This window comes from Symphodus melops (genome assembly GCF_947650265.1).
Source record: "Symphodus melops genome assembly, chromosome: 16".
Lineage (NCBI taxonomy): Eukaryota > Metazoa > Chordata > Actinopteri > Labriformes > Labridae > Symphodus > Symphodus melops.
The window spans coordinates 7,527,226-7,553,423 of record NC_136706.1 but is presented as its reverse complement, the minus strand read 5'-3'; the positions used below and the strand labels follow the sequence as shown (position 1 = coordinate 7,553,423).

The window sequence follows — 26,198 nt, the reverse complement described above, 5'->3', positions numbered from 1 at the left end:
TGTCACCCTGACAGTTCTGTTTTTATGTGATGATAGGAGGGTACGACCTTGCCTATCTCACATGGTTAGTAAACGATTTACACACACGTACAAAATTCATTGACATGCCAATGTGTCAGTGCGCTATGTTGCGCTCTACTTTTTTTTTTTTCCTTTTACGGTATTGATTCCTAAGGGGAAATTAGGTGTTTACACTCTGGTCAACATGCAACACACACAAAGGAGTCCAGACTTGAACTGCCAAGGCGGGCCGCCCACTTGGAGGAACTTAGGTCAAGATACTATTAAAAGCAGGATGCTTTGAGGTCGTTTATGGTCAATTAATATCTACCAGAATAGAAGACTAGTTTGCCAAATAGTATCAATGGTTTTCAGCAATTTTTAAGATGCGCAGGAGACTTGTTTCCCTTTTCTCTTTTACCTTTTCCTCCTTTTTCGAGGCCAGTTTCATCTTCTGTTTTGGGGAAAGCAGGGCAATTTTTTCAATATGAAGGTAGGTAAAGTCAATCCCTGGTTTGAAATGGAATTTTTACAAACACTTTTCATTGCTTTTGCGCCCAATGGCTATGAGACTGGGATATGGGATTGGAACACAAACACTTGGCCACTAAATCAAATAGCAACTGGATTTCATCTTTTTTCACATCTTTTTTCTCCCCCCTTCCCCACTGAGAATCAGAGGGGAAGTTGCAACACAAAGTGCCAATTAATGTTCATACAGCTGGCTATGCCTTCAGTAGCAACCTGGGACTCTGAATGCCTTTCCCAGGAGCACAATCGAACATGCAGATAGAAGACGACCCGCTTTACCCCTGAGCCAAAGCGTCTGTATATATCGTGAAAATAATAATAAAAAACTCCAAAGAATTTCCACCAGTCAAAAGGGCACTTGTCGAGTCTATGTTCATGTTTTCACAGCCAATGATTGTGAGAAAACTATTTACAGGCGTGAAAAATCATTATTTATAAAAATAAATTTTTACACCTTGAAACATTTTTCACACTGTCAAGGAAGGAAGGCTTGAAATACCCTACCCAGGAAGTTTTTAAATATCCATCAGAAGGCTGTCAATAAGACGCATCCCACCTACAAGCTAAAAAAATTACACATTATTTGATCTTATAACCAATTTCTGAGCAGATTTCTTTTTTTTCTCCCTTAAAGCATGTGGAATATTTCCCATGCCGCTTACATGCAGCAAAAGAAAGAGAGATTAATTCTATGTTCTCGTTTGCAAATGAAACTATGAATAGTTATGGACAGACTCCAAAATCAGCCGCCAGATGCTTCATGTTTATGTTGATTCATGTTGCGGAGATTTCAAACTCTTGTGTTACAAGGCCTCAGTTCTCTATCAGGAAACGCTCCTGCGTTCCCTGAGGACTGATACAGTACACTTCAGAACAAAGGGAAATAAATGGCTCTAACCAGTAAGACGCTGTGTGTGTGTGTGCGTGTGTCTAAAACGTCTAAACCACGCTACCAAATATAACTTCAAACAGCTCAGTGTCAATGTTTGTTCACCTCGCTGTCTCTCATTCCCAAAAGACACAGCGCTTCCCGTATACTGTCTCTCTTAAACAACCCTGTTTACTTTAGCTGGGCCAGACAACTGACAGATGTTTGATCAAGGAAGGAAACACACGCTTAAAGAAACTCAAAGTGTGTCTCTTTCTGCTGTCTCTCTGTTACCTTTTTAGAATTTAAAACCTTCTCAAAATATAATCACAAAAAGCAAAGAATGTAAGATGTACTAAAGCAGAGCATAAACAGGTTATACATTCGCCATCTGTTGTATTGTTTCTGTCTTCTTTTGTTGCGTTTGATGACAAGTTATTTTGCAAAAAATGTGTTTCCATGAGCTTTCTGAACATTTTGCATTGCTTGTCATCCAATCCACCATTTTATGAGTTACAGTATATTACATTTACAGAAACACATGAGGGATTAACCTTTACTTTGAATTTGTATCCCTGATATTATAAGACCTTGTTCAGACTTCTTAAACAAACAAAAGATTGTACCATGACTCATCTGGTTTTGTTGTGTGTATCACACTTATGTATTCATTTTTGTCTCTCTCGTCTTTGTTCAGTTTCCTGTCATCGCTCCACCTGTTGCCAGTCTTGCTTTGGTTTTGAATAATTAATATTCCGTCTTCCTAAATGAAAAAACAAAGCAAGACAAAAAAAAAAAAAAAAGATGGACTGTCTTCAAAGAGGTCCATGTGAAACGTGTGCTTAAGATCTCCCCGTCTCCTCAGCGATGAAACTTTGATGAGGTCTGTTTGGATTGATACATAAGAGTCCTGAGGCGGTACAACTGTAATCACAGCAGGTGGCCAGATAAGCAGCACTTGAACCTTGTGAGTGGAATCAATCGGATTCGTGTGGAGGCGACGTTGCAGGTGGGTTATTTAGTAAACAGATTTGTAAAAGCAGAAACAGCAAGAACGCATCCTTCTGTTCTTACAGTCATGAAAAGTGAAAAGAGACTTTGTTTCATGTCAGATTGACCGACAGCATTTAACAAGTGCCAACTATTTTAGCTTGTTTTTCCTATTGTGATACCATTTCTGGAGTAACTAAGAACACTTTTCATCCCTAGGTACTGTACAACCTAAACGTTGAGGTTTTTTCAGTCGACAGTTTTTCTGGCTGATTTTGCACAAAGACAAATGACACAGAACATGATTTGTATAAAAAGAGTGTAATGGTGTTACCCAGGATGGCAAAACAGGATGGTAACATTGGTGTTTTGGCACAATGTAAAAAGGTTTCTTCCTTTGTTTCATATCTCTATGTGTGGAATCCAATTTTAAAGGTACCTACTACCTTTAGTTGTTTTAGTTTTGCATCTTTCAAAATAAGATTTACAGACAATAATTAGAGATCTCTTCAGCCTCCTTGATGCATGTGTCTTGGCACCACTTTTTCCATCACATGTCTCATAATACAAAAAGAGCTGTCATCAACAAATGCACAACCCATTGAGAAAATAATTCAGAATCCAGGAGGGTTCAGAAGCTTTGGCCTTCTGTTTTTTTTTTTTTTACATCATTTTAACTCAACAATGTGGAGAATATTTTTCAGTGGTTATTTGTCATGTTCAGTCTCTGCCTGCCCATTGTTACAGCACACTCATATCATTTTATGAAAAGGGGCCCACCTGCAGTTTGCAAAAGGGCAAAGACTTTTGTGTGTGTGTGTGTGTGTGTTTTTAAAAACGTAATATGTCTGTATGTTTTCCTCTGACTCACCGTCCAGCCTCCTCCGTCTGTCGTCATGTCGCAGTAGACCTGAAAGCCGGCGGGGTGGTGAACAGGAAACACGGAGTAGATGCCGTCCTCTCTCTGACCGCTGGCGTACAGATCGCCACAGTCACGTGGACGCGAGCCTTGGAGAGAAGAGAGAGCAGGTAGACAGGAAATACATTAGGTCCGAAGTGGCTGCAAAAGCAATAAATGCTTGGAACAATTAAAGTTATATCAGGTGAAAAAGGGAAAATAAGGAAAACATCGCACACACACTGATGTAAACACGGAGGAACAATTATGGTTTATGCTTGAAAGTCATTCTGCTGATTTTAATGTGAAAGCACAATTTTCTTGAAATGTTTTCCACAAGCATGGCTCTTAAAAGAACAATAAAGAGGGAAGAAATGGCTCTTTTAAGAGCAAAGAACGGAGGAAGACAGATGATGAGACAAATGGGCGGTGATAGATGACACAGTGGGACTACTGAGTCTATGTGTGGTGGAGATAAGAACCAGAAAAAAAAAAAAGACTAAACGCAAGTAGGTCGAAATGAAGACAAAAAGGCAACTGGGTGGAGCGCACATTAGAAGAAACAGATGTATAGCACAGAGGCTCAGATTTGTGATAACAAAGTTGTAGGGAGCAGAAGGAAACCAAAGACGTATGTAAGTCAGAGAGAAAGAAGAGGATAAGATGGAGTTTGTAAGCGACATCTGAGCAGAACAGAAGCCGCAGTGTCCGTGCCTGAGAAGCCCGGCGTTGCACGAGAGGATGCATAATCATCTTCCCGGGAAGCATGAGAGGAACTCACAATGTCATAGATTATGCATACGAACCTTCAACAGGTCAAACGGCTAAATTTAAACAGGTCAGGAGAGTTCATGAAAAGGCAATTCAAAAACATTAACAGTCCCTACACGATAAAATATGTTTGATCTCCCCACTGCTTGTCTGGTTCTCAGCGTAAGCCTTGACTGCTTAGCTCCAGCTTTCATCATCCTCATCATCATCATCACACATAAATGGTAGCATTTCTCACTTCTTCTTTTCATTAGAGGAAACGGAAGATGTCTGGGTTCCATGGGACATTAAAAAAGAGACAATCATCACTATTCTGGAACACATAACTTTATAACAAGGTCCTTTAAAGACTGTCAGCTTAATGATCCCTGACAGAAGATAAATAATTCACCTGCTTTTGTTATCAGACCGTTATCAGCGCTCACCACTACAGTACATGAATGCTTTCAAATCCCATATTGGTTGGCAAAATGCTGCAGAGGGGTCTGTGTTCGCTAATTGGTGTTTGTTGTGCTGGCAGTACCCACAACGTCTTTTTCACCTCTTTGATCTGTCTTAAACAAGTGAAAGTGTACACAGTGTTTATGCCTAATATTATTTAATTCTATTGTATTTTTTCTTCCTTTATTTAATTTTTTTTTTTTTCACTTTTGCCTCTTGAGGCTGTTTATATTTCCTGTTCCCTGTTTTTGAGCTGCTGTAACACCCAAATTTCCCCATTAGTGGATAAATAAAGTTCATCCTTGTCCTTAACCTTCAAAGTGTGTCTCACAACCGTTTACTGTTGCCAGTTACAAAAGTCAACTTCTGCCTTTCTTGGTAGTGTGTGCGAGGTTTTTTTTTTTTTTTTTAAATAGCTTCATGTGATAAATAATTTGGGGAAGTATCACCAATTAAACTTAAAACAATAAAATAGGAATCCTGTTCTGGTATTTTCGACAGCTTTAAGCCATGACTTTTACACTCTTAAAGATTGTTGTGGACAAAGCTGATATCAGAATTCTGGCCCTTCATGATTTGATTTGATTGGTTGGTAAGGGTGAAGTGATATTGACGGGTGAGATGGTGTTCTGAAAGTTAAATTATTTTCTACTGAGAGCACTTTGAGTGCAGCACTCGTGGCAACACGCCGTCAGTGAACACAAGCCCTAATCATTCATTCATTGTCATCTCTACACGCACAATGATGTTGGCAAGCAATCCTTTGTTCTACAGCAGAATATGCCATGGTCCTAGATAGCGATTTACTACGTCCAGGTCAGATACCAGAGATGACCAATAATAATCAAGTATTATACAGTTTTGTAATAAAAAAAAAAAAATCAAATCTGAAAGTTGTAACTGCTGTGACCTAATGTTTCAAAGTAAATCATTTCTTATTTACCTCTTGGATAAGCTTGTTGTCATTTTCCAGTCTTTAATTCTTCCTGTAATTACAGCCTGCTGTTCCCTTCCTGCTCTGCTGTAGGTATTAATTCTCAGATTCTGTGATCCAGCCAGGTTCTCACACTTATCCGTGTGTATCTGTTCCCAATCCCCTAATCAGCTCTCCAACATATATAGCGGCCACTTCAATTCAATTCCCTGCCAGATTGTTGCTTGTCTGTTTGCCAGATTGCCTTGCAGCCTGCCTCCTCGTAGTCATCACTTGTTTCTAGCTGTCTGACCACTGAAAGCTCTTTGGTCTCATTTACATCTGATATAAACACCTAAGCTGTATCAGGACACATTATATAATGATGTGTGAAAACTGACATTCAATCCAAGTTTACACCTTGTAATAATAACATGTATAATCTCAATTTAACTCATTAAACTGAAACTGAGTTAACAGTGCTCGTTGCTTGAGCCTTTTTTTCCTCATGAGTGGTTAGTTAGGGAGGTAAGTTGGTTTTCTGTTTTCCTTGATTTATCAGGTTAGTTTGGATTATCAGTTAAACTTTGTTATGATGGGGCACATATTCACTATGAACAGTATTCTTAGTTATTCATATTATCAGTAATATATACCTGTACGTTTCTTCTGTCCTCTACTGAAAACATTACCTGTTCTCCGAGACTGCTTGGGAAGTGAGGGATTTGGGCCTCTATGTGTGTTGTGTCTTGAACAGTTACTTTAACCTTAAGGACCTTTAACCTAAAGCTCTAAAGAAGAGGTGGAGCTAAGTGGCCCTTTTGGATTTTGAGTGGTTAGAAATCTAGTTTAACCCAATAATAAGTTTAGATTTGGTGACCCATTATATTACTCTTACTGTAAACATGTTAACAAGTGACCCAAGCCAACAACATATGTCTCGAAACACTTTCCTTCATTCTGACCTGTCTGGTTTCTTTGAAAATTAATTTTTCATAAAAGTTAAATAATCCTGTGATTAACTGGCGAGCAGTATCGTGTGTAACCCCACCTGTCACTCAATGATAGCTGGAATTGGCTCCAGCCAACAGGAAAAACAGGTATAGATAAAGGGATAGATGGATGGATGGATAAAAGCTAAGCTTTCTTAAACTGGCAGGCAACGAAATTTCCTTGGAAAACATTGCTCTTAAAGGGATGCATTTAACATTTCTTGGAAGAAGATTTGGTGCACTATTGAGAGTTCTTGACAGCAGGGTGGGATTTACTCCAGAAATTGCTAGTTTCTACGGTGATTAACGCATTTAAGCACACTGAAAGTACTCATCATTTTCTGAATAACTTTGAGCTTAAACAGTGTTTTTTGGACAATTATGGTCTATGGCAGTTTGACAAAAAATGTTAATAGGCTTATTCGCTATTGTTGGGTGTTTGTTGACAAACACAAAAAATTTTAATTTCGCTAGATTTGTTCTTAAAAGTGAAACTTGACACCATAGCTTTGTATCTATCGTTTGGGTTCAGTGTGTGCATGAGCTGGAGCGTGTGCTGTTTGTGTGATGAGACCTTTGCCTGGAGTTTATCTGTTCACAATCTGTGTTTGGCATTACTTGGCATAAACCCTTCAAAGTAAGTAAGTCACTCTGACATCACAGGCGCAGCACAGCAGGAGGTGAGCTCATTGAAATGCACCGTGTCCTTCCAATCTCCCCCAAACACAGTGTTCTTATAATGGTAAATGGTAAACATGTTCATTTCTGGTTTTGACCATGCACATGTCCTGTAAGAAACTTTGCTTTTGTATATTTACTTTTTGCTCTTTTGATTTTAAAATGCTATGTTCATAGAACTGAATAATCAATGTGGCAGGAGACAAAATAATGCGAAAGAAATCCTGAAATTGTCTCATAAATAATTGCTTTTGCACAAAGACAGGCGGTCCAAGAACTGAAAAAAGTAGGGCTCTCTCTGCATCTAACTAAGCACACCGTGCTACTCTCAGCGCTGAGAAGGGCTGCAGTCAGGTTTCTCTTCATATCACTTTGAAAATCCAACATGTTCTTATGGGAATCCAATGCAAACAATACAGAGATGAGCGCTTGAAATATTCACAGGCACAGTGGGATAGACAGCCAGTCAAAAAGATTCATGGTTTTGCCCCATACCTAAACATACATCCACCCAGACAAAGACATGAAATATTGAGATGTGCTATTGTGAATACTGTATGTGCAAACATTTACTTATTTAGATAATGTATTATAAATTGTGGCTAGTTAATATATAAGATCAATAAATAGACCCTTTTTTAATTGTAACATTGAAAAAGACATCTTTACATTAAAATGCTATCAGCAAGGGTTTTAATTTAGGAAAAATCTAATTGACCCCAAAAAAGAAAGTATTTATTAAACAAGGCCCCGATAGAAATCACAATAAACAAGAAATAATTTGGGATGGGAAGTGATGTTTTGGTGGTTTTTTCCTCATGGGTTTCTCGTGTAGTGTGGATTTTTTTGAAAACATGTCAAGGCTGTGCTTCACAAAAACACTGAGATGCCGCTGGCTGCTTTGTTGTAGTGCAGTTGGTCTTGACTGTAGTTCAGAGAAGCAGATCGACTTAAAGAAAAACTGCACTGAACTACATTTCTGGAAGGAGTGTTGACTTTATAGTACATATATATGTGGAGATAATTACGAGCTAAACCTTAACTGTCCTGTTTTTAAGTGTATTTTGGACTTATTTGACTTGTTCTTACTGTTAAAGACTTAAGGAAGACATATGTTTGTCCTTTGTGGTCTAAATGAAACATTTGTGCTGTGCTTTGGTCCACAAAGAATGTGAATCAAGCACCAGATGTAGTTTGTAACCCTGTATAAACCAGCTCTCTCACAACGCTTTGTTTTGCTGTGTGTGTCTCTTTAAATGCAATGAGTCCCCCTGAGTTTTCCCAGTCGACATCCCTCCTCTGTAGTGAGAACAACAATGGAAGACCTGCGCAAAAATTGGAGTCAATGGGCGGAGGAATCAGGGGACGGGAGGGGATTTTTTCTTATTGCAAACCAACTTGTGACGTCACAAACTAAGAACATTTAAAACAAGACATTGTTCTATGTGTTGTAAGACTTATGCAGACTATAAAAAAAGGACTGGATGGATTTATTTCAAATTTTGTGGGTCGATAGACACTTAGGTTACACAAATAAATCTCCAAAACACTGTAAAAGTCAATTTTTCATAATGTGTCCCCTTTAAACTATGTTTAAGAATGCTTCAAAGACTTCTGCTTCTAGAGGGGAGAACGTGTGAAGCGCTGTCCGTGGTGCTGAAACCTGGTGCTGCTTGGCACTTTACCTCTGACATTTAAGTAGTTGGTGGATACATTTGTTTAAAAAAATCTTGTAGTTCTCTTCAACATGAACACGTTTTCCCAAACTAGAGCTCGTAACCTTTTCATTACTTATGACTGCAACCTGGCCTTGCTTTTCTTAGCTAGAAGCATGACAGATAGTGTTGTTATTTTTAAAAAGTTTTTTTTCTTTTCTGTATGCTGTCTTTCCTTGCACAGAAAAAACCCTGCGTAAATGCATAAAACTTACAAGGATTTTTTTCCTCACATCAATATCACCAAGAAAAGAAAACTCAAGCTTTGGGTATGTAGTCTTTCCCACAGTCCAGTGAGCAATCGCTAATGAAAAGGTCTGCATGTTTCTGTAACCCCACATCCCCCAAAGGGCTAAACTGTTTTCTTTATCTTCATTATTTATGTGCATTTTTATTTAGTTTCGAACCATAAGACTGAAACTCCCAGGGTATTTTTTTTTCTCCAAAGTTTAGCAGTTTTAGTAAACATAGAAATTCTTTCCCCTCTGAAGTGGCTGCAAAAATAATGAGTTGTGATCCATGACAGACAGCAGTCTGAACCGGACACCTGTTTCCAGGAGGATCTGTATGAAATAATGAGACCAGGAGCAGCCTTTCTACACAGCGCTCCTTTTGTAACAACAGGACTGATGAAGTCATTATTCAAACTTTGTTCTGAATGCTGACTTCATGTTGTACAGGAAACAAGTAGAGAATACAATGAGGCTCACATAGTTATCTCTTATTATGGACACTTTTCTGCACATGAATACTAATAAACCAAGCTTATCTAAAAAATAATTACATGAAAAACAAAAGCCGTGCAATTTCAAATCCATACTCTCTGCAGAGCTTTCAGAAGACTGATGTTAGTTGACATTTAATTACATCATATTGTGAGCTGTTCTTGTAATTGTGTTTCCCTATGCAATGTGCATAAAGGTGGGATAGTGCTAAGCTATTTTCTTAGCAATGGAAAACAATATTGCTTCAGCCTTTGTCGCTTCTGTCATTAATTAACAGCCAGGAGGAAACAAATTAAAATCAAGCCTGAGGACATTACCCCACAGATTGGAAAGCGCACCTCCTGTGAGATAACAAATCTGATCAGATATGAGTCATACATTTTCTATCCCTTCATCGTTGATTTATTGCCACTCAAAATCCCGATGTGTTTTCGATCAGCTGTTTACAGACTACATCAGAGTGATGTGGCTGAGGAAAGACAATTCTGGAAGGAGTTGTGCAAAAAAGACAGCAAATCTGAAAATGAAGGATTTCAGCACCATGGACAGAGCTTGAACCAGTTTGTTTCTGCTCATCTTTTACAAACATGCTTTCATGAAAAGTCTCCAACAATACATGTTGTTTAAATAATTTGAACTGTGTTACATTTATTAAGTCAAAAATTTATTTATCACCAGATCCAAATAACACATTTGTGGTTACTATTTCCTTAAAGATTTCGTTGTTAACATCTTAGACGTCTTGAAATGACCTGTTGACATAAGAATAATGCACTTCTGTAAACAGTACACTGATCAAATAAAAACATTCGTCATTGGAGTTTATTCTAATATTTAAGTTGGGCATCCCTATGAAGCAGCAGGAGCAACTTGTAGTTAAGTGTTTTGCTCAAGGACACTTCAGACATGTGGCTGTAGGAGCTGAGTGATGACTGACTTTACCAACTGAGCCACGGCCACCTATGATCAGTTCAAAAAGAACAAAAATAATACACTTCAGTAATGAAAACACTTTGGAATGATGGACAGCTTTATGTAACTTTATGTTACATAAGCATAATAACACACAGTAAACTGTACTTAGAAACATCATGTGATGTCAAACTTGAGAAAATAAACTTCAAATTCTTTATACCTTGAATTACTCCATTAAAGTCAGTGGAATATTGTAGTCATTCAAAGTCGCACCTGTTGCAGGTTAAGATTTTAAGACATCAACATTTCAAAAGTAGGATACAAATTAAAGCACCCATCACATCATTTAAAGAAATGTGTCTTTTGGCAAGAGTTGGAGAAAGGGAGAAAATTCTATTCCTCTGCATCTGTTTTATACTCCTGGAAGACTGCTCTTGCCTCATGTTTGCAGATTTATGAAACCTCCACCACACTCTAGTCTCTAGTCAAGTCCTGCTGCTCACACAAACCCTGAACCATCTCTAACTCTGTTATTATATGCTGTGTGTTATACATGAGCGGCCTTCACTTCGTGCTCCTTGGCTACCTATGCGAGGAGTAATCCAACAGGGGAATGCTGCTGGGTACAGTGGGCCTGGTTAAAAGCCTTCCAATGGGACAATGCCTCAGGCCCTTTTCTGTCTCTCAGCAACAGAGCCCAATGGACGGACGAGTCATTCCTCATATTTTGTAAAAAAAAAATAAAATCCACATCTCCACCAAGGCCACTGGATAATGTGGATGAGATGTAGCCCAGGGAAACATACTGATATCAGTGGGCGGGGTTGTGTTGAATGAATGTGGTGAGATGGTTGACAGATGGACCACACTGTAATATCATTTTACACACGAATGGAGTCAGGCTAACAGAGGGACGGATGTGACACAGAGAAGGTCAAATATATATAGGTAGTCACTGATGTATGGATGAGTTATACGGAGACAGATTGACATGTTCAGACAAACACATCTGCCAGGAATCCAGACTCATCAGATAGGGATAGACGGGAGCCACGACTCTTTAGTCTTACCGTTGGAGCAGCCCTTGAGACGAGCCCCTCTGACCGGCGCCCTCTGCAGGTCGGCCTTGACCCGCGCCTTTAGGCCAACATTCTCCTTCTGCATGGCATTCAGGGCATCACTCACAGAGTTCACTACCTTCACCATGTTGATCTGGCTGTCGGACAGCAGCTACAAAACAAACACAGAAGGGGAAAAAAATTGCGCAAACGCAAATTAACCAAAACTTCAGTATTTCTGCACAAAGATATTTAACACCTGCCCAGATAGGCGATAGTCTCCTTTTATCAATTTGTGTTACTATAAATCAATACATTAAAAAATAATAAAAATGATTGATTGAATTATACACATAAAACACAAATCATGCAAAATAAAACTCTGAGTAGAATATGACAGTATTTGATGATCAAAAAACACATTTGTCCGTATTTGTGTCATAGATTTTATCACAGAAATCAAATATTTTTCTATGTAGTAGTTTCTGTCTAAGTAATGTGAGCCTTTCAGCTTGGAATTTGAGTTAGGGTAAATTGTAAATGTACTTGAGCTTGTGTTGTGCTTCAAAAGTCTCGACTACTCAAAGCACTTTGTACTGTACGACACACCTCACCATTTACACCCATGCACACACTGATTGCAGAGGTAGCTATTTAAAGTGACCAACAGATGCAATTAATCCCATTCATACACATGCACACACCGCCAACGAAGCAGCAGGAGCTAATCGGCATCCGATTTTACCAACTGAGCCACAGCCCAGTTGTGTTTGGTCCACAAAAAGGAAAACATGTATGCAGAGGACAAACAAATGCAATGCAAGAACTCGGCTTTAATACACATGCCAACGATTCAAAGGCAGACGCAAATCTCAAGCACATGTCAAGAATCATTTGCAGTTAAAAAAAAATAGCTAACACTACAAGAAAGATAGTTAAGTGCTCAACCTGGATTTTCTGTCATGTGAATTCATGTTTTCTATATGGATTTTGTCACAGTGACATTACATTACAAGTATAGTAATGCAACAGCTTTAGAGGAGTATGCTCTGCCCTTAAAAGTGTTCAAGGATGATCCACACTCTGACATTATTTAATATGATAAGTAATCATAATAACTGACCACATCCACTACATCTTTTCCAAATAAATGTCTGCTGGTTTTAATTCCAAGTTTTCCAGTTTGTGGTTTCAGTGCAACTCAGCAGTCAACTCAGATGTCAGGGCCTCCTTGAACACACCACAAAGGACACTTTGCACAGAATCCTCAATAGCATGACTCTGGATAATTGTTGAAGGAGACAAAAAGTATATAAAGAAAATGCAAACTGAAAATCGTTTTCATTTTTTTTCTATAGGATACTTCATTATGAAGGATAATTGGCTACAACATAAAGTTTATAAGTACAGGTACAGCTGAGTCCTTTAGGGATCTTTACAAGCACACAGGGGCAAAGACCACTCTCTGTAGCAAAGGCACCACATGGTACCCTATCCCATAATGCACCCTGGTAAGGGCTGTGAAACACAATAAGCCCAGTGGGAAAGCTGGTGATGAATGTGAGCGCCTGGACTGGCAGAGAGCAGGGTAACCTTTCTGATCTGCTGTGGTCACTCCCTTTCTCGCAACCCTGCTCATTGCAGAGGTTATTCTCCCAAGATGCCCTTTAGATGGCTTACACCTATGCACAGCCAGGTGTCAGGTCCCCATATGTTTACACACACTGCACATTTGCAGTGATGACGAATATTCCAACCTCTCTCATTCCAGTTCTTTCATCTTCCCCGACAGAATTGCAGGCTAACACAACACACACACACACACACACACACACACACACACACACACACACACACACACACACACACACACACACACACACACACACACACACACACACACACACACACTCACACACCTAACCCACTGTGCTCAAAGTCATATATACCAGGTTCAGAGTCTTCTATCAAAGGTAGCTCTGCAGCTATATTCAGGTGGTAAAACTGCATTAGACAGAAACCCTGGTGGCCATATCCTGGCCTCAATAAGTATGCAACACACCTCTGGGGTACAGCAAGCTGCAGTGCAATCATATTACACAGGCACTGGGGCTTTAACCCACACACATGGACATAAACAACACATTTACACACAAGGCAACATTCAAGAACAAAGAAAACCACACACACACCCATGCACGTCAAACTGGAAACCACATTTGTCAGAGTGTTATTCAAGAAGGGAACTATTCTTTATTTATTTAGTTAAAGACGGTAATTTAATTCTTTGTGTGCAATTTTAACACGACTTTCAGAGTTGTAATTTCATTGAGGGGTAGGCTGTTTGTTTGTTTGTTTGTTTGTTTGTGTGTGCTTAATGGGAAAGACAAAGGCAGAGGAGTGTCTGCAGTCTTAATTTTGAGCCTTGACTGACACACTAATTAGGATCATGATATAATTAGCTCTCATTAGACAGCCTCTCTATTGGCTCACCAAATCAGTCACACCACGGCACTTAACACAAGGAGACTTGTTCTGTGAGTGGAGCTTCAACCACAAACTAATCTGGGTGTTCTCATTGGGAAGACTCACCAAACAGGTTTGATAAACAATTCAAAGAAAGATGTTCCTTCAGTATGAATTCTTGTTTTTGTAATTGTGGTTGAACGTCAGATTGGTGATGACTGATGTCATAAAACCAGACTGTTTAAAAAGATTGATTTAAAAAAAAAAAAACAGAAACAGCCAGCCCCCCTGTACGTGAACAGATGGGACATGGTGTTGCATTGCTGTTGATATCAACTTGACTGCAGAGTGCTGCTTGTCCTAAACTGACACTAGATGGGCATCTTCATCTTCAAACTTCGAAGCTGAAGGCCACTGACTTCGCTCGCTAATTTGAGGTGTTGAAACCGAGAGGTGTTTATATGAAGATTGACTCATTTTGATTGAATCCACAACAAATGTCATTTTGTTGGCCTTGATAAGATGTTCCATAAGGCAAAGACATATTCCCTGCGTGGAAAAAATGTCACAGATCAGGGCAAAGAAAAGTTGCTAGACTGGAACTAGAATGTTAAAAAAAAAGGGAGAAAAAAAAGTCATTTGCTTCTGCCATCTGCTTAATGCGACATCTTCCCCTCACAGACGGCGGCTGTCCAGCCAAGTGAAGCCCAAAGGAAGGAAAAGAGAGTAGTGAGAAGAGCAACCAAAAGGCCTCTCTGTGTCGTTTTTTTTTTTTTTTTTTTTCTCCCTTGACCAGTGTCACCCGTTACAAGATGAAAGTAATTCAAACCCTGAGGCACATTTGTACTTTTTCAGAACTTCACATGAAAACTCAAAAGTAAGCAGTTGGTTTGAAACGTAAGGAGGAAAACTTCAAACATGATCTTACTTTGCTGGAACAGAGCTAATCAGTATAACGAGGTCCTGTAAACATGTTAAATGTTATTTTTCTCTCTTCGGAATTAGATTGTACTTCACTGTGAAAGTTGTAGAAGGGGTGTTAGAGTAATACTGGATATTAAAAACGACTCAGTTAGTGCTGGAAGGTTTCCATAAACAATTTATCCATTACAAGAAAATGTAATCTGTCTTGTAAATATACATTAACTATCTTGGGGGTTCTGCTATTGGACAAGACAATGAAATATGTCATCTTGTGCTCTGGAATTGATGATCTGTATATACAGTATGTTTTAACAAGATTTGGCACATCACAGCTTTGCAGAGGTCTTGAGGGGGGCAGGAGCCGATCCCAGTTGTCATTGGGCGAGAGACTGTTCGCCAGTTAATCACAGGGCTGAACTAGGCAGACAAACAGCTACACTCATATTAACAACAATGGGACATTAAGATTGACCTACAGTAACGAGCATGTGAACCCTTCACCGCACAGGGAGAACATGCAAACTCCACACAGAGAGGGGATTCAATCCAGGAACCTCCACTCTGTGAGGCATCATCGCTGAACACTGTGTAGACGATGAAAAAAACTTGCCTTGCCCAGAGATTTAAAAAAAGGGTAACGAAGAGAGAAATGAATTGTGCCAGATGCTTGGTTTGAAAAAATAAATCATGATGTTAATATCAGCACAAGATGTCCACAGGGTATAGTCGACCTGACTGTTAACCTCGGCTTTAGTTTCTGTGTTGTTCGTTGCCAGCCGTGTAGCTCCCAGCCACCTCTCTGCTCCATGTTCCCACATCCTGCGTTTAAGAGAACTCCTCGGCTTTCTTTCATGTTTTGACAGCTGTGATGCAGATGCACATTTTCATCTGACTCCACCACCTTCTCTTTCTCCCCCTCAGGAGCATTCGTGGTGGGGTATAATTGTTTTCTGTGTTTTTCTGAATGCAGCAGAAGGACGCTTTTTTTAAAAATGAAAAAACAAACATTTGGCATCAAAGAAGGTAAAATACTAATCTGGACCAACAGCATAAAGAATTTACATATTCTTCTATGACAAAAAATATGTTCCCCCAGTACTAAAAGATGACAATCAATAAACAGTTGACCTAATTCACTGTACAAAAAGCTTTAATAATCCCTTAACCTACTGTATCCCTATGATTAAACAACCGTATATACTGTGTATAAGAGGCGTCTGAAGCAGAAAAACACTGAATAAAAGATGATGGACAGAATGTTTTTCAGAGCAACCCTGACTCATATCATACACAGAGTCTCCGATTCTCAATCGAAATGTTCATTTTGTTCATGTGTGGTTTCCTGCAGCTGGCTGATGCAGCTGTGCAATTAAATCATGACTAATGGAATTAAGCAGCCGGATGGCCCTTTAATGTTCGTGTGCACCTCATGGCCATTTGTCAACTTTCCTCATACTTCCGATTTACTGCCAAACTTTTTACATAACTTGTTTTGCAATACATTATACAGCACCAAACATGCAGTACATCATATATTTCCTCCATTTATTGGAGAGTGACTCATTAGCAATCTTTAAAAAATAAATTGTTCATGTTGTACACAAAAAAGTCCTCTTTCATTGTGTCTTCTGTAATTAGCAGATAACAGACTAAGTCTATTTTTAAGTCTGTATCCCCTTTAAATGTGGTATTCATTATATTTGCATTTGCATTGTTCTTCAGCGTCCTATTATCAGTCGTTTGAAGCCTCAAAAACACTGATATTCTTCATTCCTTTGAATTGCTGTACCTTTGAAGATATACACATTTCCTTAATTGAATTAGTTTTCCATATTTAATGTGACTCTTATCATTATTCTTTCACTTGGCGGTTTTGAAGTTATTTGTATCACACCCAGGGCTGAATTGCTGCAACAAGCACTCTGTGAATTTGTCTTTTTCAAGTCCTCAAAGGACTGTGTCGACCACAGCGAACATCTTGAGGCAATACTGCTCCTTACTCCAGAACAGCAGAGGTTCCTGTAGATCCTTAGCAGAGACTGTGGGTGTCACTTGTCCAATTCATTAATATTCTACAGGCACATTCTTTGGTTCAAATTGTGACCTGCAGTTCATGGAAATCAGTGAGTCATGCTCTTCCTTGCAACCTTTCTCCTTGCACTCTTCTTGCCTTCAGACATTGTGGGAAACTGAATGCCAAGTTGGATGATTATGTATACTACATTTAATCTCAGATGGACTGATGCTATGGAAAATCTTGTCTTTCCACTTGTTTCTCTACGCTGAAGGGCTGGATGAGATCAGGTCAGAACACCTCCACTCTCAATCCAGCTGGTAGGCATAAAACATAGTTGCCATTGCCTCTGTACACCGCTGCCACTGCTGGCCAAACATTATTTACCAACTTTTAATGCTATTCATATCACTAACAGCAGTTTGCACTCGTAATAATAAAAAAGATAAGTGGACAGATCACGCAAAGAGACACTGATGAGACTGTTATGAGAGTACTTTACGAGATTTGATGGTAAAACAAAGCATAGTTAAGCTGTTTTTGATATTGTGGTGACAATTTTGCTTTAATTTTGCTTAGATTTCATTCATGTGTCCTCATCAATTATATTGGATTCATTTTCAACTTTAAAAAAAAAAATCAAAATCTGTTGTCTTCCTGAATCTTATCTAATTTGTCAACTTTGAGTGCCATTTAAAGGATTCCTGTTTTTTGCAAATGTAGACCTCTGACTACTTGATAAGTTGTGGTTCACAATAATAAGGACTAACTGCAAGATATTGCGTATGGTGTTTATGAATCTAATGCTAAGAAGCCTTGTGGACTCCCCCAGTGTTCTAATCTTGGACCACTGAAAAACTGGAGGAAGAAAAATGCTATAGGACATGGTCATCCCTCCATGAGCCATATTTACCACCTATCTCATTTTATGTCACAGGGGGCCAGACAACAGTCAAGTGACACCCTAGACAGATGATGTATCATTCACGGGGACATATAGAGTCAAACAACCATTTACACTCACATTCACGGGTAATTTAGAGTCCTAACAGGCATATCTTTGGACCCACGGGAACCCTGCTGACAACATGCCAACGCTACACTGAAGGAACCTTGTCCTGTCAGGGATTCAAACAGTTAACCCTCTCGCTGTGAGACAACAGTGCTATCCAGAATACCACCATGCAGCCAACAAAGAACACCTATTAAGGCAAAAATTAAGCACTTTAACCACTGTAATATAAGAGCACCGAAGTCACTTGAAATATGACAACACAATGCAAAAATGTTAAACTTACACTTTAGGGACCTAATGTTTACAGAAACAGCATTCTCCCATATTAACAGATGAATGTTTGAAATTGTGTGTTCTGTACTGAAAACCTTTGGTAAGATGGACTGACAGAAAACCAAATGTGACTGCTTGATCAATACTGCTGTGTTTTGGGATTCTAAACAAGCAAATATAGTAAATGGGAAATCAAAGTAATACTACCTGTTCTGAGTTCTGAATTCGAGCAAACGTGTCCCACTTGTCCATCACTCTGAAGCCTAACCATCAGCTAAATGTATTGTTATATTTCTTTAATATACTGGCCTTTTTATCAATACGATCTATTTGCACACAAATGGGTTCCATTTGGTGTACCTTTCTATTTGAAGTTGAGAGCATAAACTGTGAAGAATCAAAACACATTGGTCCTAAACCTACTGCAATCAGGTTCCCCAGCTTATCTCCTCAGGGGCATTTGAAAGGTTTCTTTTTATATAGAAGGGTGAAACTGTTCTTCAGGGGGGCTGCGGTGCACACTGAGCCATTACTAACACTGGCACAGTCAGCTCTGTGTCATCGAATAAATCAGAAGTCCTGGCCACAGGTGGCCCATAGATCACACAGTCACACCATAGTGTCACGCAGAAACAGCGGATGTGCACACCACATGCCCTGTCTTCAAAGAGGAAATCAATCAACTGGAGTGTCTGGAGTGCCAGCCCCTGCTCCACTTAGCCTCAGTGCCCACTGCTCTGTGCCACCTATACACCACATTAACAGCAGTAAAGGAACCGGCCTCCTTCACGCCGCCAATGTGCCACCAATCAGCACCCACTGTTTCTTAGCCAGCAGAGAAAGAGTAGGCCAATCCAGTGAGTGATTTCTAAACAATTTTGAACCTGAGCTAAAGAGGTCTGTCTTTGAGAAAGGATTGGCAGAAACAGAAAGCATTCAGTTGTTGGAGCTTTGTGGCTGGCAGCTATGAAATCTATTTACTACAGAACAGAGAGACTGAGCCTGATGGGCTTAAATTAAAAGAGCATGTAGTGTGAAAAATTTCAACGCACATTGAGGAAATGCATTGTCAATAAATCAATGTGGACAGTGCATACCAAAGCGAGTCGAATCATTTTTTCATCCAATGTTATGTCTGCCTTACAAATCCAGGGGAAATTATGTTATCGTTTTGATTTAATGTGCAAGTTGTTCTGTTTCTAGAATCATGATGGCCATTCTTCCCCCTGCAACCTCATCTTCAAACGCTACAACGCTCAGAGGAACATGAGCCGTAGCTGTGCTGTTATGAAGCCATTACAGGGCTTGTAGAGTGTAAAGAGAACTTAATATGGTCTAGTTGGCATTGGATTAGTGAATGATGTTGTTTTGATTGCGCAGACAAGGAGAGGAAGTGACTGAATAAGAACAAGCGACGGCAAACCCCTACGTATAATGAGCTGTCGTGCATCACAGTCAATAGGTATTGATAGGTGTTTCACAATCCAGTCCTTGAGCACTGATGTGGAGTACTTAAAGTCACGACTTTGTGCATACTGGATTAAGTTTTTCTGCTTTGACTCAACCAATCAGAGTCGCAGTGTATAGTTAAACACATCAAACTGACGCTGCTGCATTGTCTTCCTTTAAAGATACGTTGTAATGCAAAGGAGATCTGCACATTTGTAACAAGACACAGTTTCACGATCAATAGAGAATCATTCATGAAAGTTATGTGTGCTACACCTACTTCAAATTCAGTCCATTTTGCATTAGAAAAATACCAACCCATATGTTTCAATGATGTTTCATTTGTGGTGTTGTATGCAAGTACTAAACCAAGCTAGGCAGTAGTATTTTTATGACACTGATTTAAAATGTATTATCTATTGCATGCTACAACATTACTTATTCTTCGAAACACAGTTTTGGCAACCACGGCTAGATAGCAAAAAGTTTGAAATTTGTCATATTTTTTCTATAATATTTTTCATTATTTGCCTCTGTCAAATGAGTGGTGTCATCTGTTCCCTGAGCTGGATGAGCTAGGATTTGTGCATGGTTGCATGTGAGTGTGAGTCTCACCTGTATGAGGCGTCCCTGTTCAGTCTGTAGCGTGTTCAGGTCTTGCCCCAGGCTGCCCTGTCCCCTCCTTAAGGACTCATAGTCCATCTTCAGCTGCCCCGCGTGGGCGGACAGTTTGGCCACCTCCTCAGCCAGACTGACGAGAAGAGCCCGGTCCTGACCTTTTACTGACTTCAGGTCAGAGTCGTGGTCGTTGAGCGAGTGCAGCAGCGATGTCTGCCCTCCCTCCAGGCGTAAAAAGTTATTGTTGTAGTCGGGGCAGTTGGGGTCTATGAAGATGTTGATACGAGAGCCATCGCCTCTCTCCACAGTGACCAAGGCATTTGCTTCATCCTGATTAGTGGAGATGTGGGGTAGGCCGTCGGACATGGGCGGGGCCTGGTAGTGATTCATGAAAAGGATGGTGCCGGTTACAGTGACGGCGAGCAATACAGCAACGAAAAGCAGAATGGTGCAAAGCAGGTAGCTGCAGCTCATCCTCTGTGGAGGGAAAAAAGAAAGGGAGGGAGATGAGATGGAAAGAGAGTAAAAGTAGCAGTTAGTATCACAGTTGCTAGAAATCTAAAAATTACAACTTTGTTCGAAGAGGAATGGTTTTCATCCATCACCAGGGATCTTTTTTTTGAATGCCAGATGCTCTTTACTCAGAGATATAACCACATTCCCATCTGCTGAAATGTAGTTGTGAATGATTTATGATGCAACATAATGTAGATTCTTTCAACTGCCAGTCTTCAAGAAAAGCAAAATAACTTTTTTTCTATCCAAACACTAAGTTTTGGTGGAGTAAAGGGTGAATGGAAGCTTGAGACACTTGGTGAAAACTCATGGTCAAGGCACCAGTGATCTGATTTTCAAATTATGGGACTATGAGAGCATAAGAAACTGAAAAAGTTTGATCCTGGAAAAGAAAGAAACGCTTAAGTGGTTCATACAGGAAATAGGTTGAAATACAAATGAACAGAAATATAACCTTCTTACAGGAAAAAGGCTTCCATACCACTAATGCAACCATCAAAAAAGTCTCCATTGACAGGACTATAAATAGCTTTGTGAAAGCCCTTTATGACCAGGCTCCAGTTTTGAACTCAGGTCAAGAGATTCAGTAATGGGAAAAAGAGAGCAAAATTGCCCACCTATGCATGATTAACAATACTGAGCTCCCCCATATCTTCCTCCGAAAGGAATCAACAACCAATCCTTCACTGATATTTTTTTATCTGCACTGAAGGACGTCCTCTCTCTCTGAGAATATGTGGGCAGGTGTGTTTGTATGTGCAAATGTGTGTGGAAGTGTGGGCTCATTAATATGTAAATTGGCTGTATGAGCACAGTGAAGAACTCTCACAGACAGCTAATGGTCTGCTTTTACGAGGGAGGTTTACGATTTCTTCAATGTGAAGGAAATCAATTGTGTTGTCCAGGAAATAGCCCCATCCTCAGTGTTTACCCTCAGCCCGTGGGTAGCAGTGATAAAATAAAGCTGTAACCTTTTGACAACTTATCCTGAAGGGGAATAAAATGTGGTATCTATGGATGACTGGTCAACATTGGCAACAGGACCCAATGGTGGTCCCAATCATAAGCAAACTTAGAGTTGGTCTCTCTGTGGTCCAATCATGAGCCCAAGGAAATGCACATGAAAGGACTTCATACGGAGCCTGAGGATAGTTTTCTCATTTGGGTGCCATTTGAAGCCCCCCGGCATCATTCAGATTCCACATGGTTGAACACATATGGGGCCTGCTGCCAGTAAGTTAAATGCTTACTTGGCCTATTAAGTCCGTATTGTATGTCTACACAGCCATGCGTCACAAACATAAGCGATAATAGCTGCGATTACAGTAATGCAAACATGGACTTTGTGGATAGGAAAATGCACAAAAGTAAATCATTTCATTTAAAATCATTTTGCCACAGGTTTCTAAGGAGGTTTGCATACATTTATTTGTTGTATGAGTCTGTTTGCCATTGCCTATACAGTAAGGGCCACAGCCATGAAAACTATGCGCTGATTTTTGAATAATTAAATGGATGCATTGCAGTTTTCTGCGATAGCCAACTTTACTGTGGATACTGTTTTGTTGAACACTGCTGGCAGAAGAACTGACTTCTTCTGCCCCTCGGCTCTATTTGTGCTATAGGGCCAGAAGCCGCACACACACACACCAAACACATACTGCATGCAGACAACTATAAACAACATTTACAAATGCCTCTTAAATTTGTGAGTGAGTGTGCACATGCATGCATAGCGTGCACACAGTTCTTTTTGACAAAAACAAACTTGCAACAGACAGGCAAGCAGATGCACATATTGCACATGAAAAAATAAAAGTTAGAACCTTCACACTTCCTGATGTTTTTTTTTCTCAGCCAAATACAGCATCACAGAAAAGAGCTTCAGGGAAGTATTGCTGCACTGAACAATTTTTGTCTTCTTGCTCTAACTCAACATGTAGACTCTGACTGCACTAAGAAGTGTCTCTATGCATGTCAAACAGTTTTTGTGTGTATTTCCCTCCCTTTGTATTTCCCTGTTTAAGTGCAGGTCTAGCTGAGTGATTGTTACTGTGTGGCTGGGCGTGTGTGTGTGTGTGTGTGTCTGTGCAGCATATAATGTGTATAATGGCCTCATACTGCAGAATGGCTGCGTAGTAACATTAGAACAGTTTCACTGCGCTCCATAGCCAGCGGGCCAAGACATGAGATGAGGCCATCATGGGCACAGCACTAAATATTCATTGCTAGCATACTGATTGTTAACTTAACGTGGAGGAGATATACGATGGCCCAGGTTATGCTGACAGTGTGACACAAGAAGAGCTGACAGACATTTGCACACTGAAAAATTCACTTACAGGAGCAAGCAGGTTGGTAATGAAACTTTCAGCAAATATAACATTGCAGGCACATAATGATGTCCCAGGATGTTGACCTTTAAAACCTCAAGCTGTTAACTTTTTTTTCTGATTAATGCCAACCATACAGCAAGTGACATTTTACTGTTGCAGGCAACTTTCCAATGGTGTTTCGCTGGCAATGCTCTTGTCATCTCTTTTGTTTTTGTGTAGGGTGGTCATGAAACCTAAAAGTCTTAAGTCAGTGTTTTTCTCATCTTGACATTTCCCCCCAAAAAGTGGATCTCTAAAACAGAGAAGTTCAACCACATGAACATTCTCAATTTGCTTGTTGTGCATGCCCTTTCAAGCACTGAATAGAATTTAACTTAGTGGGCCAATACTTCACACAGAGGGTACTCCAATGAGGCAAAAGCCCCAGTGTATACAAGGGCTGCTGACATTGTGTCTCCGTGTGGTGTGATAATAGGACACTAACCCAATGCCAGTCAGCCTCCATGAACCAGAGAAAGTTTGAATTAATAGGGAGGTTTTTGCCTACTGGCTTGTTATGCTACCACAGCTAATGACATTGCCTCAATCGCTGCAGGTTATTCCAAAACAAATGCACACACTGCTGTCACCCTCTCATATCTGTGAACAGTAGAAACAGAATAACAACATAACAGCATCCAGAAAGGGAAACCAAAATAATATGAACATTCACTATTGAGTGGCTTCAGTTTAGGTAAAATAAAGTCTATCACCTACATGTTAACAGTTAGGAAATGGGTTAAACTGAAATATCAAAAAGTGTGGAAAAATGTCATATTAAACTAACTTACATTCATTAAATGTGTAGTTTAGATGAGCAGAAGAGGCTCAGGCTGCCTTGTAGTGAGACAGACGACAGTGAAGGAGGAAAAACTCAGCAAGTAAGAAACAGTGGTTTCTCTGCTGCAGACTTTTCTTTCGATGGTCATAAAAATCAAAGACAAGAGCAACCTTCTTCATGTCCCCAGTGAATAAACCATCCTTTTAAATGCACTGAGAATTAGCTGCGAGCAACCTCTTAACACAGTTTTTTTCTTTTTAAATGAGTCTCTCAATCTCGCAGCAGGAGCCCACTCTGTAATTAGTGGCCAACTCTTACATCCTCTCCTGTCTCTACTCATGCCAAACCATGGGTTTCAAGAGGACGATCAGGGAATTCTGATTGATGGATAGAAAAGGAGACGCTAAGAGAAAGAATTCCTCTCTATTAATTTGATGTTGTCCTCCCACGCGGAAGCATTGGCAGACTTGGGCAGAAAGCTTTGTCTGCTCATTAGATAAGCAGTTAACCAGCAGGAATCTCGCAAGCACTTTTCTACTTTCTACTTCTTTCTGTCCTTCTCAAACGCCAATACAAATAGACTGCATGTGCGTATATGCAGATGATACTCATGTCTACATAGGAAGACGCTTATTCGAATGCAGAGAAAGACAGAGAAAAGGAAAACATTTTTATTCTTTCTTCAAATGTGTAATTCTCCTTCAGCTTGCATAACATTCCCCCCCCCATCTCTGTCAAGTGCGTAGCTTGAGCCCAAAATTCTGCCACGCAATCAAGCTTCCTTTTCATCACGAGTCATGAACACTCAGCTCAGTTCAATGAATCTGCAGGGGTCTAATCCCGTCTAGTTCTCATGCATTTGGGTGCTTGAGCTGAGGTTGTGCCATTGCTGCTGCTTGTGGCAAAATGTAATGTGTAATATGCAATAATCTTCTGCGCTGCCATCACCAAAGCAGTGAGAAAGCGGATTGGGATGAAAATCATCGGCAAAGAAATCTAATCCCCTCAGTAGGTGAGAAATCACTGTTCATGCCTTTATTTTTGACTGCAAGGGAGGTTGTGGAGAGGACATAGTAAATCTAAATGATGCATAAAAGCAATTCTGTTGACAGGACACTGCTTTTTGGCAATGCATTTATCCACTTTTATCCTGTTTAGAGTTTGCTGGTACACTTACTAACCTGCAATAAACAGACAGGTTTTCCAGGGAAAATGCATTCTCATTTAGAGCGTGTCAGGTTAAATCTGTTCGATGGTGGAGGGACATCAGCAAAAGATGATAAGCAGGAGTCAAATTTGGATTCGCAGCCCAGTCAGTCCTCATATCTCAGAGCAGATGATGGCATGAAACATCCTCTTAAGAGTAAATAAGAAGATTCACCACACAATAAAGTTGAATTACTTTTTATTTTTATTTAATTAAATACTCAAACATATCTTATAAATATGTTGTTTTTATAAATACCAACAGATCCTTGAAGCATCTTCTTTGAAGGATGTGTTGGTATGTATGAACTTCACAGTGTGAAATGTAATGTTTGATATTTGTCGTCCGGCATGGTGACATGACCATATATGGAAACTGGATTGAGTACAGCTGCACACTGTTTAAAAACACCTGTGCTTTGTCTTGTAGCCTATCACAAATCAGATGAAGCCATGCGGGCAAAATGTGTATGCCCATTTACTTTTTTGTAGTTGCCAAAAATGTGAATAATCCAATGGTGAAAATACTTATTTGCAGATTTATGGATTAGGAAGGACAAACAATTATTTTAAAAATTCCGAAAATTGTTCAGGTTGATGACGCAATCTTTTAAGACTGTTAAAATTACTTTTTTTTTTTTTTTTATTAAGTGGCATATTAATAACTATAGTATGTACCTTATACTAATGTTGAAATCGTTGTACTAACAACAAAATGATTTATATGTATGCCTAGTTTCCTACGGTGTGTGTTTGATACATTGTGGTGACAGGGCCTTACCTTGGCCGGGGTCTCCCTGGCAGTTTCTGAGTCTGACCAGCGATGTTTGAGCTGGGAGGAGCTGGGCACACACTCACAGAAGGTCTGCATGGGACAAACAGACAGGGCCACCAGTGTTGGCGTTTGTTCAAGTCACATGTGCAATCAAGCATGCAAGCACATGGGCACAAACACGCTAGTATGCATGCATGCACAAATATCCACAGAGACACAAAAGGGTTTTGGATGTTTGTTTAAATACGTGAAAAAAATCAAAGAACTGGGTTGAGCACGTTTTGAAAGGCA

General features: G+C 39.8%; 1 protein-coding gene across 2 annotated transcripts in view; it reads right to left on the bottom strand.

Moving 5' to 3' along the window:
- Nucleotides 1–26,198, bottom strand: part of fibcd1b (fibrinogen C domain containing 1b) — a 108,343-nt gene that overhangs the window by 53,091 nt on the left and 29,054 nt on the right. Inside the window, exons 2-5 of one of the 2 annotated variants that reach the window (XM_079364224.1) lie at nucleotides 25,914–25,997; nucleotides 20,252–20,731; nucleotides 11,508–11,667; nucleotides 3,261–3,397 (exon numbers count right to left, since the gene is read on the bottom strand). In XM_079364224.1, the coding sequence (XP_079220350.1) occupies nucleotides 3,261–3,397; nucleotides 11,508–11,667; nucleotides 20,252–20,731; nucleotides 25,914–25,997 (861 nt within the window). The remainder of the gene's footprint in view (nucleotides 1–3,260; nucleotides 3,398–11,507; nucleotides 11,668–20,251; nucleotides 20,732–25,913; nucleotides 25,998–26,198) is intronic. The other variant, XM_079364225.1, reaches the window with a different exon arrangement.